We start from the raw sequence: 17919 nt of genomic DNA, 5'->3' as shown, positions 1-17919 counted from the left end.
AAGTTGGATCAGCGTAATAGGCTCATTGAGCACAAAATCTACAGACCAAAAAGACTGTAATTTTAATCTTCACATAGCTGACATGTCGAGAACCATCAGTGTAAAAACACAACTTCTTCATTTTCATGTGTGCAATGAGTAATTATCATTATCCTTATGGGCCATTTGGCACAGACAAAACCTGATCATACACACACAGTGTTAGTCAGAGTGTGATGTGTATGTGTGTCTGTTGTGTGCAGGCTGAGCCAGGAAGACCATGGTGGAACAGGGCCAAACATCGTTGGCGGGACAGAGGTTAGGGGCACCAGAGACTCTGGGGATCAGCACCCTGGAGCCCGGACACAATCCACCTGCTATGCCACCTGGACGCCTTGTACCTATCAGAGTCGTGCTGCTGGATGACTCAGAAGAGATCTTCGACATATCAGTGAGTTCATATCCAAAAAAACTCTGCTGTTGTGTTTAAAAAAAACACAGACTCTTCTTGCTGGATATAAAAGGCCCTCTTCAGACCAACATGAATGATCGGTACGATTTTGGCATGCGATTCGTCTGATATACTCAGAGTGAAGTTATTTTCCTTATTTAGGGTGAAAAAAAGAAATTTGCAGTGATATACATTTAGCAAACATCCTGATGCCGTTTATGATGCCTTCTGAGAGCAGCATATGTAAATATGCACAGCAAGCTTTCCTCTAAGTAACACAACAAATACATGACAAAAGTGACGGGGGTGAGAAAGCAGCAGTTAAGAAAGCATCTGAACATGGCCTTGCACCAGCTCTGCAATTTTCATGAAACAAGTTGTGTTTATTTATATAGCGCTTTATACAATATATTGCTTTAAAGAAAGCTGCTTTATAATATTAAACATGAGTAAAATAGTATCAGTGTCACTTTAAATTAGAATAACATCTTCACTCTCTTTTGTAAGGGAATAGTTCCATGTCAAAGAAGGTGGAGCCCTAGAGCAACTAACACCTAACTATTACATCATCACCACGGAAGAATGGTAGCTTGCCAACCAGAGTGAACTTTTCTGGAAAGTTTTGTACTCCCGATACAAACTCCAAATAAACACCATTTCGGTCTAATTTTGGACAAAATTAAGTTTATTCTTCGATTTCAGTTCGGGTATATCAGCAACTTAATGTGTAAAAATTGGTAGAATGGCTAAATAAACTGTGTAATGTATTGGCTTTGAAAATGTTTAATTGCTTTCATCCATAGCGCATGCTGAGGTTTTTGATATAGTATTTAAAAAATAGTTGGTCCTCAAATTTTAGTTTTAATAGCAGATATCAACAAAAGAAAGAATGGGTCTTAATGGTGGGAATTTTATTTATTTATTTATTTACTATTCATACCTGATAGCAAAAGACATATAGACACTGATTGCAGTCTGTCATGGAGAACATGCTGGCACTTGATTTAGTTGAAGGAATATTTGTCATTTTCATATTAGAAACAATCTGAAGCATCTCTACTGAACATGATTGTGCTTATTAATAGATTTTGTTGAGCTGGTTTTATTAGCTGCAGGTGTGAGTGAGACTTATTTGTGAAGGAATGTTAGAGTGTTTCATGAAGGTGTTTAGCTATTCTGTGGATAAATATAGAGCATGCCTTTGCAAACCAAATCTAAAATTATATGTTTTTTTTTTCTTGTAACCTGCAACACTGCAGGACTGTGAAACCACAGAGAGCTGAGAGGTATTGTTCTAAGGTTTGCTTGGCTGGGGTTCAGTTGCTCTGGGTTCATCACTCACACACTCACACACACACACACACCTAGGTGAATATGACTTTCTTCTTTCAGATGAATTCATTTATTTTAAAAATCGTCTTTGATCTTTAAAGCTGTTTGATGCCACTCAGCGGGTGTTCCACTGCAACGGTTCATGAGAAGTTTAATAAAAAGCACATCCATTAAAAAAAAAGAGTCTCACAGGGCTCCAGGGCGTGAACAAAGGCCATCTGTAGTGAATCGATCCGTTTTTGTAAGAAAAATATCCATTTTCAAAATATAATAATCAATTCAATTCAAGTTTATTTGTATAGCGCTTTTTACAATACAAATCGTTACAAAGCAACTTTACAGAAAATTATGTTTTTACAGTATTTAGTAGTAGCTTATAAGTGGTGACTGTCAGTTTGTGCACGTATGACAGGATTTTTTGAAAATTAATACAAGACGTAGTCAGCCAGACGATGAACATTATTAATATTATTAATAATTAATAATTATTATATGATGCAGTCACACTTGTAGCAATATTTGTTAGTTCTGTTTGTTGATTCAGGGTTAGCATCATGTGAGGTCCTCTGAGGGTCAGCATCATCTCTTCTCAGGTGTTCTGAGATCAAGCAGCATACAGCAGTTTGTGCATTTTGACCAGTTGATGGGAAAAATATTCTTAAAATGCATTCCAAACTCTGCAATAATTTGTAATATATAATTATTCACGGTATTTAGAAGTGCCCACGATAACAATATTGTGCATATTCATTACCGTGAGTTACCGCAAATACCGGCACATGTTTAATCCAAATAAAAGTGTGTTTTCAACAAGCTAACAGAAGTTGATATTTTTTCTTTGTTGGAAACTTTTAAATGACAAAGTGTAATTGTTGTCATTATAAATATAAATTTGTCCATGGCCACAGAGGAGATTCATAGATTGTGGGTCACAAACTCACTGTAATTTTAATATTTATTTAAACAAATAACAAGCAAAAAATCTAATCCCTATGAGCTTGTGAACAGTTCTGTAGCAATTTAAAATGGTGGCTTAATGTACTAAGACAGTGATGATAAAAGACATGCAGATGAGCCAGACTATCAACGTGACATTAAACGTAAAGCGTTTTCCTCTTTTTAGAATACTGTAATGTAGAAAGTGCTTATAGATTTTCTAAAGTTCATATTTTGAGCTTATCTGTTTTTCTGCACATATTATGCTTTATTAGTAAGATGTATGTACTGTCTCAGTGCATTAATCACATTCTTTTTATGAGAGGAAAATACTGGTAAAAAGTGTAAATAAACGCGTTGCTTTCACATTTTGACCATATATGCATTTCTGCACACAGTATTTGCTTTACAATTTTGTCTTTATCACTGTCTTGGTACATTGAGCTGCTTTAAGCATTTTAGAAAGTCTCCTGTTCAAGTTCTGCTAATTCACAAGCCTAGTGATAGTCATGCCTGCAAAGAAGGTAATGTTAACTATTAAACCAACAAAATCAAAACTTTCAAAAACACACAGCAATGAGATTCTTTCATTGAGTGAGAGTGAGTGGGTTTAATCAGTGACGTTAAAGATTTCAGCGTCTTCTCTGCGACCTCCTTCTTTCCCTTGGTGTTTTTACATATAGAAAGGGTGAAAAAACATATTGCATTGTCCAGTTTTCTCTCAGAATGATGAGATGACATACACATTTTTCACAATCACGACAAACAATCAAATACTGCCCTAAACTCAATAGCGGAAAGGTAGTATTGTGCTGCATGTATGACAGATAAACAAAGCAGTTTCCCAAAACTCAACGCGGCATTACGTCACATTCTCATTCTTTATTGTTACTTTGAGTTTGACGTATTAGGCAGATAAATAAATAAAAATTCTGGAGATTTTCTGGAGACAGCAATGCTTACCATGTCAACCCTCTTGATTTTGTAGACTTTGACATAATATCATTGGGTCCGTAAGATATTTTTATGTTTTTGATAAAAAAAAATACTACAAGCACAGTAATATTATGAAATAATACTGTATTTTAAAATGACGTAAATCTATTTAGTATATGTTAAAATGCAATATATTCATGTGATATATAAAAGTCAATTTTCAAATACGGTAATACTGTTTTTTCAGTATTTAATGTAATTTGAGAGAGAATACAATCGCTGTTTTTAGGTAAACTCACTCTAAAAAGATAAACGCACAGACGCGAATACATGCAATTTCTCTCTCTCTCTCTCTCTCTCTCGAATAGGCAATATTTGAGAAAATGGTTTAGCGATTTCTAATTATTGGGGGGATTAGACCCCATCAATGTCTACGGCAGTTATGGCCCTGATCAGACATATGCTGTGGCACTATCATGCAGTCCGTAATGTGCGCTTTATGTGCTTAGATCGTTAAAATAGGACACGTTGAGTTTAACACTGCAATTTGATGAGTTTCATTTTAATATGCCTCTGGTCATAGAGCTTTTAAGATGGATGCCGAGGTTTTTAGGCCGGGTAGAATCTGCGATCTCTGGCCCAGTTCATTCACTGCCTTTCATGGTTGCAATACGCTGAGTTTTCTGACATCTGGCAACCCGGGGTGTTGAAATCCTATTGGGTAAACTGGCAGTGGGCGGAGTCACACAGACCAAAACAAAAACAGACATTTTGACATGGAGCACACATTTCAAAGTAGAATTTTTCTTTTTTGAGAAACAAGTGTGAACCTGTTTCCTAAATATCTGCAAACATATAAGGACATTTTAATGCCTTAGTTCAGTCAAAAATGACATAGAAGTACCTTGTTTTGGCTGTTTTCCCAGCATGAAGGATCACCCTTGACTGAAGTGTGTGTTGATTCTTGATCATGTGTGCTGTGTTTGTGTGAGAGCTCAAGCTCTGAGTGAAGATGATGAAAGTCCCTAATGAGGGTGTTATTCTTCCTTCGTCCTTACTGTTTCGATCAATATGTCAGTTAGTGTTATGATGAACTGAATAAACACTGATCGGAGACTGAGTCATAATCACTGACACATCAAACTGACTCCGTTAGTATCAGTATGTGGTCTTTCTGTCTCTCTCTCGTTCTATTCTTATTTTTCTCTTTTTGCAATATACATTGTGATAAATTGTGAATTGTGATGCATATTGTATCACCCAATTCATACCAATACACAGCCATACTTTTCTTAGGCCTGTTTTGGACCAATATGACTACAAAATAAGATGAATTGTCTATATTTTATTGGGAGTATTGATGGGATTATTGTGGTATTACTGAAAATAAGGAAGTATTTTATAAAAATACTGCAAAATGCTGAAAATAAAAAATTTATATATATATATATATATGTGTGTGTGTGTGTGTGACCCTAGACCTTAAGTTAAAATTTTTCAAAATTGAGATTTATACATCATCTGAAGGCTGAATAAATAAGCTTTGCATATATTTATGGTTTGTAATGAGAAGACAACATTTGGTCACAATACAACTATTTGAAAATCTGGAATCTGAGGGTGCAAAAACATCTAAACATTGAGAAAATCACCCTTAAAGTTGTCCAAGTGAAGTTCTTAGCAATGCATATTACTAATCAAAAATTAGGTTTTGATATATTTACAGTAGAACATTTACAAAATATATTCATGGAACATTATTTTTATTTAATATCTTAATGATTTTTGAAGAAAAATATATTATTTTGACCCATACAATGTATTTTTGGCTATTGCTACAAATATACCCCAGTGACTTAAGACTTAAGTTTTGTGGTCCAGGATCACATATGGATATATATATTTTTTTTAATTGCAAAAATGTCTTCATTTTTTTTAAACAATAAACCATCAAGCCTGGCAAATAAAAATAAGCACTGCTGGTTTCAGAGTAAAGAGCAGCATTGTTTGTCCATTTACACAAACCAAATTATTCTCAGACATCTAACCAGTGTATTGTGAATTGTATTATTTAATCTTTACCTCAGCACTGAAAAAGATCAATCAGGTCACTAACACACATCCACACAAACTTCCAGTGTCTCTTCCTACTGACCTTCATCTCGCTGGTGAGGAGCAACACATTTTAGATGTGAAACTAGGACATCTTGCCAACAAATACAACCCTGTTCATACACTCACACGTAGATGAGAGAAAATCTTAAAGAAACAGCTGTCAGAAAAGCACTTTTAGGGCCAGATTTACACCAGTGTAAACCATCTTTTGGTGTTAAAATAGTACTGTCATGTTTTAATAAAGATAAAAGAATTAGTGCAGAAAAGGCTTGGACACAGTAATTTTTTGTGCCTGACCTTATTGAATATGCATTTGTAGGAGTTTCAGATGCTAAATTTATGTGAGGAGAGTATTGAAATGAATCATGCAACGCAATTTACTATAGTTTGTGCTTGTCACATTACTAGTATTTGTGCTATTATTTAACGCCCAAATAAAGCATGTCTTAAACTATTTTGCGGTTGAATGGCTTGCAATTTGTTGATGCTAGGAGGAGGCACCTCAGAGAACAGATACACAGAAGAGGATTTTTTCCACATGTATTAATTTATTTAGAAAGCAAGAATTTTATTCGAACACATTATTCGAACATATCGTTTGCCAAGCCTTGCTATTTTTCATTTCCTTACGCTGGCTCTCCTTGGTCTTTGTCGCCATGCTTTTTTTCTGACAAAAAGCACATGCGTGCACATATTTGTCAGTTGTGACTGCTTATTTATTTGTGACTACGCTAATTTGCGCTGCGCTTGGTATATTGCGTTGGTCGATATGTAAATGAGATGTTGCATCTGTGTTCTTTAATTTGCTCCTTGTCAGTAAATCAGGCCATCCTTAAAAATATTCTTGTTTGTCGTAACCCGACCAACCCTGTCAATTTAGGACCGACTCAATTTATAAATTTTTTTTGCTTTTAGTCCGACCGACTTGCCGATTGTAAATTTGCGTTAAGACCGACCATTTTTTTTTACTCTTCAAACTACTAATGCAAAAGCAATAAAATTATATTAATTATATTTTAGTAAGTATTGTAAATATATAAATTTTCTAGGCCTACATACAAACGAAGGCTATCTTCCTTAATAAAAAAAAAAACCTGTGACGTCTATAACGGATGTCACACTATGCCTGCGCCTCGTCTCATACTCTCACTCACTGCTTGGTAATGATGGCTGCGGCTGCAGTAAACAAAATGTTCGCGGTCACTGTTCAAAGTCATATGGGTTCGGGCACAATAATACATCTAAAAAATGCATTAAAACAGCTCGATACCGCTTTAACTTGGCACGAAGTTCTGGAAAAACTGTGCCCAGATCTTTTCCCATCCCTTCTCCCGTCTAGTCTAAAACCGTGTCCGTGTCGACTGTCACTTTATGTTCGAAAATCTATTGCACGAATCGATTGGACCAACCAACACAAGTTTCGAAATGAAAATAGGAAATTGATTTTAACGACCTTCTCTCGGAGCGTGTCCAGGTTTTTTTTTTTTTTTTTTGGAACATGCATCACACAGCAACTGCAGCTTTGGACACACGCATAACAGCTAGGGCTGGGATAAACGATTATTTTTTAAACGATTAATCTAGCGATTATTTTTCGATGCATCGATTAATCTAACGATTAATTTTTCCAGGCCGATTTGATTTCGATTATCTCCCCATTAATTGACTACTAACAATTTATACATGTTGATTTACATATCTGAATGAAAAAAACATCAATTCCTTAACATTGCAATATATGTTTATTGCTCTTAAAATTACAAAATAAAAGAATGCATTACTTTGCACTTGTATAGAGATAGCATTCAATAAAACCTTGAAACCTTGAAAACACATAGCTTACTGAAACAAGCTTACTGAACACATAGGGCCTAGCTTACTGAAAAAAGAAGTTCTTTCAGATGAAAATAACAACAACTTGATGTCTAGCATTCAATAAAAAAGGCCACCCAAAATACTTGTTTAGAGCAATTGAAAGAATACAGTATGTAAATGTAAACTTGAGGGCTTTAAGCTAATACAGAGAGTGCTTTTCCAAAAAAAAAAAGATTTTGGTTAATATGCACGAGGGAGGGAGGGAGAGCGAGAGAGAGCAAGACAGCGCTCGTGTAGTTTGAAGACTGTGAGTGCGCGAGCGCGCGTGAAACTTTGGTGTTTCGCCCTTTTTCTATCGTGTTTAATGATTTTGATTAATATGTACAAGGGAGGGAGAGAGCAAGAAGCGCTCGTGTTGTTTGAAGACTGTGAGTGAGCGCGCGCAGCCGGGGCTCTCTCTCGTACGCGCCCTGTCACTGTCACTCACCGATCAAATAAGGCTTTGACAGCCGCCAAAAAAAAAAGATCAATGCAGAAAAACCCCTGGATTGGTTATATAACGTTGGACAGAATGTTGATCTGGCCATCGCGTATATTCAGCGCACATAAGGTAAACGTTTTGCAAACGTTTTTTAGAGAAATAAAAACAGGTCGACGAATCGATGCGCATATTTTGCGTCGACGTATTTTTTGCGTCGACGTCATCGATGACCTCGACGCGTTGTCCCAGCCCTAATAACAGCAAATAATACTTCTGCACACTGTTTCTCTTTTTACAACAGAAATGTGAATTCTGCCGGTATTCAGACGGTCTCATGCACACAGATACAGATTCGGGCTAGAATCGCCTAGGGCTGTCAAAATAGCTGAAAAACTAAATTCTAATTTTTTACTTAAATATGATCAAAATTTTGTGTCCCATATGCATCAGACGCTTAGTCAACGGTCCTTGGGTGTGACTTCTGAGGCTGAGACTAGTAAATCACAAACAGAAATTTTACCCATCAGCGCTGTTTTGGACTTGCACTTTCGCACTAATTTGCACTGTTTAGTAAATCTGCCCTATTGAAGGAAGAGGTATACTTAATTATTTAGGCATATATTTGGCATTCATCATCCTCCAGGACAAGACAGGACAGCATCTGTGCATGTGTGTGTATAATGGAGCGTTATGTGTTTGTGAGCATGTGCAGAAAGTTCCCACTGTTCACATCTGTTTCTGACATTCAGGGTGCATGAGCTCTGCATTCAGACACATTATGAGGGGCTCTCGATGGAACAGATGCCAGTTTTAGAAGTTTAAAATGAAATTTCTGTAAGATTTTAAAGAAAAACAAGAATATCCTTTTAATCGATTACTTTCAAGCCAAATGAATACACTACCATTCAAACGTTTGTGGTCGGTAAAAGTCTTTGTAAGAAAGTCTCTTATGCTCACCAAGTCTGTAATATTTTAATATTTTTAAAATAACGATTTTCTGTTTGACTTATGTTTTCTAAATGTATGTAAATAAATTTAAGTGATGTAATTTTTCCTGTGATGTAATTGTCAGAAACCATTACTCCGTTCTTCATACTTTGATGAATAGAAAGTTCAAAACAACAGCATTTATTTGAAATAGAACACTTTTGTAACATTATAAATGTCTTTTCTGTCTCTTTTCATTTTGACGTCACATTTCTTGTTTACTAGCTGAATAATGTGATTCTGTTGTTTATATAAATGTTTGTTCATGAATATTTTGCTTAATATATAAAATCATAAAAGCAGAAAAAAACTATAAAAAGAAAAAAAATATGCCACTTTCTTGAGTTATTTGCTGAAAGGCTGCAGTTGACATCATGATTAATGGTGCATTAAGTGCAACATTATTTTAATAGTTTAATAGAAGGAGTTTTGATGCTTGCAGGCTTGATGCATTTTTTCTCATATATGGAGAAGTTGGGAATACAGGCCTTAGGACTCAGTGTTGTGAAATGAAAATGGTTACAAATGTGCGTAAAATATAGACTGTTAAATCTGCAGTTATTAATGAAGCAATTAACAGACTGCAGTGATGAAAACTAATAAGGACACTTCTTCTGTTCATTTTTATGTCGCCTTCTACAGTTTTTGGGTGATTAGGTAATTCAGCTGTAAATTCACGCTATTAGTTAAGCAAGAAGTTGAGTAATTTCAAACAGATGGTTAACTGTTTTTTTTTTGTGAATTTACATATGATGCCAGTCGTGTGGAGCAAGAGTGAAATCTGCGTCTTCATAAAGTGTTTGGAGTGAAATATAGTAATGTCTCAGTTCTATTGTGTTGATTTGGTCATGTCTCAGGGAAGGACTAACGTTCCTCTCTCTCTTTATTTGTCATGCTCTGAAACGCAAAGATCATCTCATGAGACGTGATGAAAGCAATGCATCTTGTTTTTGACCACTGTCATTCTGACTCTCAGTTTGCTTTGCACAGTATAATTTGATGTGAAAATCCAGCAATTATCTCACATTCTTTGGGTCAATATCAATTTAGGGTGCCTTTTCGTGTCTACATGAATAACTCACTTCTCATGAGAACTTAAACATAAAAATAACTATGAAAGGGTGTGTTACATTAGGCTAAGTTTTTATATTCATAACAAAAGCATTACTTGGCTCTTTAGATACATTTTCTATATAGGCTATATTTTTTTTTTCGTTTTGTGTAAGAGGATATGAGTTATTTCGCTATGTTCCATGAACTGCTCATTAAATTTGAATTATAGCAAAATATTGTCAAATCATAAAACATAAAATTTTGTTCTCTTATTAGCGTTTCATTAAATAAGAGATTTTTCAGTTTGAGGTTATTGATCATTTGGTAATAAAAAACAATATTTGCATTTAATAAAAAAGAAGAGTTTATCCATGTCCCTGTATGGTTGTCCACCCTGTCGTATTGGGGAATCTGCCCCTTTAAGAGAAGGTCATCCCCTTTAGTGACATCAGCACAACAGACTTTTCATCTCTTCAGTGGCGACAAGTTGGTGACTTTTAAACTGACAAATTTTCTTTGTATGAGTTTGCTTACTTGCTTTGCCAAAGCTTAACATGTCCATCGTCGACATAAAATATGCCAGAAGTGATTAGAATACAGTATTTTCAAAAGATGCAAGTTTAAATATACCAAATTATCTTCAACAACCAGACTAAATATCTAGCTAGTCATAGTTTGCTGTAAGCTAATATGCTAATTGAAGCTCAAAATGTTCACCCTGTCTTTTCTCCAAAATGTCCACCTTGTTGGCCACTTAGACTCGATAGGGTGGGCATTCACATGGGGGGCGGATGGGTTGGGGTATATCAATTTGATTGAGGATGTAATTTGTTTATTGTCATTATATGCTTTTTTTTCCGAAGTTGAATAAATGTTTAATTATTTTTTCATGCTTTGTGTGTTCTGCGTTAAGTTTCAACCCTGTCATGTGCTGATCCACCCTGTCATCTTGATATTTTACAAAATTCTAAATAATAATTCAATCATATCTATATAATTCAGTTTTTCTGTAGCAAGGTGTGGGGGCAGTAAAATCCAAATATCACAGTTTTATCCAAATAAGAATAAAAATACATGTGCAAAGTGTATGAGCTTCTTTAAAATCACATGGTTTACAAAAAATCTTTTATGTATTTATAATTTGAAAGCAGACAAATAACCGTGTTTAGGAAAGGGACATAATACATTTCAGGAAAAATAACTTGCATCTTAATTTTGCAATGAAAACGTAATTAACAATAATATATAGGGTGGACATTTCTTATGGTCTATGCTTCGAATAATGGCCAATAATTATCTAAAAAAAATGTGTGGGAGCTCAGCTAATGTTTTTCTATAGTACTTGAGTGTTTATTATATATGACATGACATAAAGTGAATGGGAAATTAAAAAGGTTATTGAGTAGTGTGGGGGAATTAAAGGCAAGTTTTGACTTTCTGACCTACTTTCTGCCAACATTACAAACATAACAGATATTTCCTGGGAATCTTTGCAATAGTTGATTTTTACAATGTGTTTGTTCATGGCAACATTTTAAACTAGCTTTAAAACGTATATCTTGCTGGAAATGTATTGCTAGTCACTGGCATATACCGTGTATATATATGTAGTTGTAATTGCATCTTGTTTACTTACTTCATTTATTTCAACAGTGTTGCATCTGCAGTGTGTTTTTCATGTGTGTGTGTTGGGGTGGGGTGGTGGGGTTGCGTGTGTGTGATGTGATCTGGAATGACATATCGTTAAGGCAGATACAAGCATGGCAAAGACAATCTGTCCTCCTGACACAATAGAGCAGTGACTAAATCAGACCATTTGCTGTTTTCGTGTCTGTACACGATTCTATCTGGAAAATATCTGAGATCTTGCAAACCAAGACAAGAGGGTCTGGCTGCAGACTTGCACTTGCATTCTCAGACTTGCACTCTCAGACACTTGCACTTCCGCTAGTGACAACACTTGCAGTCTTTATTTTTTATTTAATTAAATATTTTTTTACTTTTTGTTTGAATTTCCCAACATTTTATAACAGTAGCCAGGAGGCAAAGACAAGAACAAATAAACTAAATTACAATGTCACTTGCAATCGCTACTTGCACTCTCCGCTACCTCTGACGTCACTTGCAATCAACACAAATCGTGCGTGTTGCCAATGGAGACAAGACGCTGTGGTGGTGAATAAACGCAACGTGCAAAGTTTCACGTTAAGCATTTTTCCATATAGAATAAACTGTCTACAACTCGTTTATATTACTGTCTTTGTCCATTAAGCTCTATTATGTGTTTTATTTATAATGATTTTCAATAGGAGGAAAACGTTTAATGTACAATTTAACGCACTGCGTTCTGTAGGCTACTCGTCTGCTTGCCTGTACGGAGCTGATCCTTTTAAAATCAATCACTTAATGCAATTTATAATGCACGTTCATATTTGCTGGTCTGTATATACGTTGAGTCAACAAGACATATAGACTAGGCCTACTGAATTGTCTCTATCATCTTAGTCTGTTATTAAGCCACATTAAGCGTTTTGCTGTATGGGAGGAAGTTTGTCCATTGTGTTCATAGCCATCTGCTTGCCTTGTAGTACATTAAATAATAACTATATATAGAATTTGGTCTTTTAATTGAACTAAATGTATCTTAATACATTATGCCATATTAAGTGTTTGTTTTTTCTACAGGAGGAAAACGCTTAACGAAAGACTTTGTGCATTGCGTTCATATTCTGCTGTTCTGTGGCCACGGATTTGCCGGTTTTGTCTTTTTCTTGCAGGACGCTGTACGTTATAGTAGTAGGCCTACTGATTTAGTTTTAATCGTTTAATCACCACCACAGCGTCTTGTCTCCATTGGCAACACGGACGATTTGTGTTGATTGCAAGTGACGTCACAGGTGGCGGAGAGTGCAAGTAGCGATTGCAAGTGACATTGTAATTTAGTTTATTTTTTCTTGTCTTCGCCACCTGGCTACTGTTGTAAAATGTTGAGAGATTCAAACAAAAAGTTATCAATAAATAGAACAAAATAAAAAAAATAAAGAGTGCAAGTGACGTCGCTAGCGGAAGTGCAAGCCTGAGAATGCAAGTGCAAGTCTGCAGCCAGACCCTTCTCAACCAAGAGGAGTGAACAAATGTTTCAGGGTGATTTTCCACCGACTGAACACTGGTTTCTGCAGGGCTGAGTTAATGAATAGACTACACACACACACACACACACACACACATGCCTGTGGCATTTTCACCCGCTTCTGTTGTTTTGTGACCTCTCAGTAATTGCCTTGGCTCATGTAAACTAGAGATAATGGGTCAGTTCTGTTTGTAGAGTGAAAGACAAAGACAGAAAGAGACACTGTGACTAAAAAAGGTTTAAATATTGTGGCTTTTAATCCATGTCTTGCATTAATGTCATCTATGTGCTAGTGTTATATATATATATATATATATATATATATATATAAATTCACAGTCCTTGTCTTCCGGATTTTTTACACAGTATGTGGAAAATAAAAAGTGCAATTTTGTCATTATACCAAATTAAAAGTTTTAAAGTACCTTTCAAATCATGTTTTAAAAATATTGTCCATGGTTTACAGAAGTACACTTATTTTGATGTGTTGACTAACATACTAAAGTAGCTGATTGTATGTTTAACTGTAGTGTGATATTTAATTTTACATACAGTATATTTGATTTTACATTTGCAATTAACATGCATTTAATTGTCTGAAATTTGAAAACATTACATTTCTTCTTTTAAAGTATATTTTTATGCTCTCCAGTTTTTAAAAGTATGCTGAAGTGTACTTCCTTTCACTCGGAGAAACCATTTCATGAAGTCTTTAAGATGCAAGTGCACAGACCAGGATAATGACATTCACTCTCAAATATTTTCCATATGATTTTTCTGCATGTTCATTTTACCGACAGGGACCTGAATAATAATAGCCAGGCAGCTATTTTAAGAACTATCTCTTTGTTTTCCACCCTCTTCTGCTATTCTGTTCAGCTTTCCTTTCTGATGCTCTTTCCCTTGTGACATTTTTTTTTTTAGTAATTATGAGCTCTGTCTCTTTACCACTTTCTGTCTCTGTCTTTATGATGTGTCTCTATGGAGTGAGATGAGGAGTTACTAATCTTGCCCCCTGGTTATGATAACCATGGCAACCGTGTGATCTTCCATGGGAACCGGATGGAATGTTCATCGGGATGGAATGTTTCAGATCTCCCTGTCATTGCTCCAGATATTCGCTCAGACTTGTGTTTCCTCAGAAGGGGGCGGGGCTAAATGTTGTACTGATGATGTCAGAGTATTGTTAGGGCAGTCAGTCTGAGCTGTTTTAGAACACGACAGATTCTAACAAGCAGTAAATTCTATTCATTCTCTGTTCCTGTCCTAAATATTTGATGACCAAAACAAGATGCTCCATGGGTTATTTGGAGTTGATTTCTCATGTTGCACTACACATGTCCATCAGATCTCATTGGCCAAAAATTCTGTTCTGATTGTAACTTTGAATGTGTAGAATGCAGATTTTTCCTAATCAAAGATAAGTGTGCTTGGTATTACTATTCACTATTAACTAGTTGCTTATTAGCATGTATATTTCTAGCAAATTGGCTGTTTATCAGTACTTATAAAGCACATATTAATTCTTTATTCTGCCTGACCTTATTCTAGATCCCTTAACCCTAAACTTAACATCTACAACGACTGCCTTGCTTATTATCAGTAAGCAGCAAATTAGAAGTTTATTGATGGAAAACTCTGTTGATAGTGAATATGTGTTCCCTAATCTTAAGTGTCACCGTCTGTTAATTCATATCGAATGTGAACTAGTAGTGTACATCAGATCTTTAAAGAATATATATATTAAACTTTTTCTTAAAGAGAGACACTTTCATGACTGTATCGTAAAAAACTTAAGCACACTTTAAAAAATGGCACTTTGTAATGTCCAAATAAATGTTTTTTAAATAATGTTTTAATACATTTTTATCATTCTTTAGAGAAGTACTTATATTTTGATGTGGTGACTAACATACTAAATGCAATAGTTCTTTTTGAATGCTGTGCTTCAGGTTCTTTAATAGTGCTTCTTTGCAGCACGTTAGATTCAGAAGCAAACGAGTTAAAGAGGTTTTGACATCAAGCCTAATTCGTTCTAACTAGTAAATCATCTGTGTGTTTTGTTGTTAACAGCACCGAGCATCGGGCCGGGTTCTGTTCGATATTGTCTGTTTGCATCTGAATGTTATTGAGGGTGATTACTTTGGCCTGGAGTTCCAGAGCCACCACAGAAAAACGGTAAGTCAGATTCATTTTTTTAAACCAAATATAGTCATAATAAAAAAAAATTGGACAATTTTCCACCATTTCTCTGACCAATTTTATTAAACAAGTAGATTTTTGTTGCTGTTAGAGCTCAATGATCTCAACACAAAATCGTTGTTAATATGTCAGCGAGTTTCTGAAATGCAGTTGTTGCGGTGCATTTGTTTAAGCTGAGGCTGTGTTGTACAAGGCCTGTTTAAAGATCTGTGTGTCAGTCAGACTCATCTCTGCTGTATGCTCTACTCCACAGGTTTGGTTGGATTTACTAAAGCCCATTAGAAAGCAGATCACACGTAAGAGGCCTCACTGCTGTGTGTGTGTGTGTGTGTGTGTGTAAGAGAAAGAGTTTAGTATCTCTATGATTTCCAAAAGACATACTAGTCTCTATTTTTAAATGATCTGAGTCTAACACATTCATGCTAGGCTTATATAAAGTGTGTGTGTGTGTGTGTCCAGGGCCCAAGCACACCGTCCTTCGGTTTGTTGTGAAATTCTTCCCTCCTGATCATTCGCTGCTGTTGGAGGAGCTGACCAGGTGAGGCCATCCCTCAGCTCATTCACTGAGGCTCTCTTGTGTCTCTCACATGTGCTAATATGCCTGTTTTCTCTCAGGTACTTGTTTGCACTGCAGGTGAGGCAGGATCTGGTCAGCGGACGTCTCACGTGTAGCGACGCCAGCGCTGCTCTTTTGGTCTCTCATATCATCCAGTGTGAGTTATGCTGACTGTGACTGTGTCTGGTTAAAGTGAAACAGCCTTAACTACACTATAGTGAAAAATGTATATACCGTATTTTTCGGACTATAAGTCGCACCTGAGTATAAGTCGCATCAGTCCAAAAATACGTCATGATGAGAAAAAAAACATATATAAGTCACACTGGACTATAAGTGGCATTCATTTAGAACCAAGAACCAAGAGAAAACATTACCGTCTACAGCCCTCTAGACGGTAATGTTTTCTCTTGGTTCATTTCTCTCGGTTCATGACTTTTTTAGTCTACTAAACTGGTATACTTAAAGTCTGCTCAATTGGAATGACTAGTTTTGTACTTAATGCGTTTTATTTGTGTGGAAGCAGTGCTGAAGTCCAAAGTAATTAAAGTGGAACTATTGCAAGTATACTTCAGGTACACTTTAAATATCTTGTATTTAAAGACCTTAATTATGCAAAGATCGTACAGTCCTAGTCAATAGTAAAATTAAATCAAATTTTATGCATAATATTAAGAAATGTCCATTGGCACTGCATTTCTAAAGAACATAGTTATCTGTTACTTAAAAAATGAATACAGTTTGTTCCCTATTAATTTATTGTGCTATGTAGTATAACACATAAGTGCAAACGCATACTGTAATCCAAATAGACAATCGTTCAGTAAAAGGTCATAAAGCTATGGACATGCATGTTAATATTTTTATACATCCTGTTCATTCTATATCTCTTTTTCTGTCTTTAGCTGGGTTTACATCACCCTGCTTTTATGTGCATTTTAAAGTATCGAAATTAGTTCTAGAATTAAAATTCTGAATAAAAATGACTTGATTCAAAATGTTTTTATGCTCGCTTGAGGTGGTTTTTGATTTGTGCAAAAAAGGGTTCATGCGAATAATGGTAGATGGAAATTCATTTTGCAAATAAATTCCCTCAAGCACATCGAAAAAGTCATGTGATTTTGCACTATGGACGATAAATCCTGACTAACCAGTGGACCGATTTCATTCCACAGCATCTCAAATGTTATATGGTCACTCAGAAATGCCCGGGCAAAGTCTGACATCAAAGTATTTCTGTTTAATTGCTTCCCATAACTGACTGCGTTCCCAAACAGCAGCATCCACCTCCGAAAGCAGTTAGCACATTCATTGTGTTTCATCTGCTCTTTCTGATGTGCAGATAATTGTGAAGTAATTTATTATATAGGAAAATTATTATATTCGAGAGCTTCTCCTACTTTTCTTAGTGATGTATAGTGCCAGTTTATCAGGAAGTGATGATTTTGTTCTGTTGGATGGAAACTCAGCCTGTTTGCAAATGTTTTGTGCGATATTCCAATTTTGTGCACAAATTAAATTCGCAACTTTGGATGGAAACCCAGCTACTGTCTTCTATCACTGTCAAGTCATTGACTCATAGTGAACCTGTATGTGTGTGTGTGTGTGTGTGTTTATTTAGCTGAGATTGGGGATTTTGAAGAAACTCAGTGTAGACAGCATCTACTTAACACCAACTACATCCCTGACCAGATGGCCCTGATGGACAAAATCATGGAGTTTCACCATAAACACATGTGAGTCTCCCAAACAAAACACTTTGGGAACTTACAGTAGATCACCAACATCTAACTGATTTCTCTGTTGAAAAAAAAAACAGCATATGCTGGTTAGGTATGTTTTGAAGCATGGCAGCTGGTTTTGCTGGTTTAAGATGGTCCTGAGCAGGTTTTAGGATGGTCCTAAGATGCAACTATATATGTGCAACTAGCTCCTGCTCACGACCA

General features: G+C 35.7%; 1 protein-coding gene across 2 annotated transcripts in view; it reads left to right on the top strand.

Annotated features, from left to right (window-relative positions):
* LOC132094899 (FERM, ARHGEF and pleckstrin domain-containing protein 1-like) overlaps positions 1–17919 on the top strand; it is a 52281-nt gene that overhangs the window by 2123 nt on the left and 32239 nt on the right. For both annotated transcript variants that reach the window (XM_059499557.1, XM_059499556.1), the window contains exons 2-7: positions 243–430; positions 15289–15393; positions 15671–15713; positions 15877–15955; positions 16033–16130; positions 17595–17709. In XM_059499557.1, the coding sequence (XP_059355540.1) occupies positions 260–430; positions 15289–15393; positions 15671–15713; positions 15877–15955; positions 16033–16130; positions 17595–17709 (611 nt within the window). In that variant the 5' untranslated portion in view covers positions 243–259. The remainder of the gene's footprint in view (positions 1–242; positions 431–15288; positions 15394–15670; positions 15714–15876; positions 15956–16032; positions 16131–17594; positions 17710–17919) is intronic.

This window comes from Carassius carassius, chromosome 19, assembly GCF_963082965.1.
Source record: "Carassius carassius chromosome 19, fCarCar2.1, whole genome shotgun sequence".
NCBI classification, from domain to species: domain Eukaryota; kingdom Metazoa; phylum Chordata; class Actinopteri; order Cypriniformes; family Cyprinidae; genus Carassius; species Carassius carassius.
This window is presented reverse-complemented; position numbering and strand designations above follow the sequence as displayed.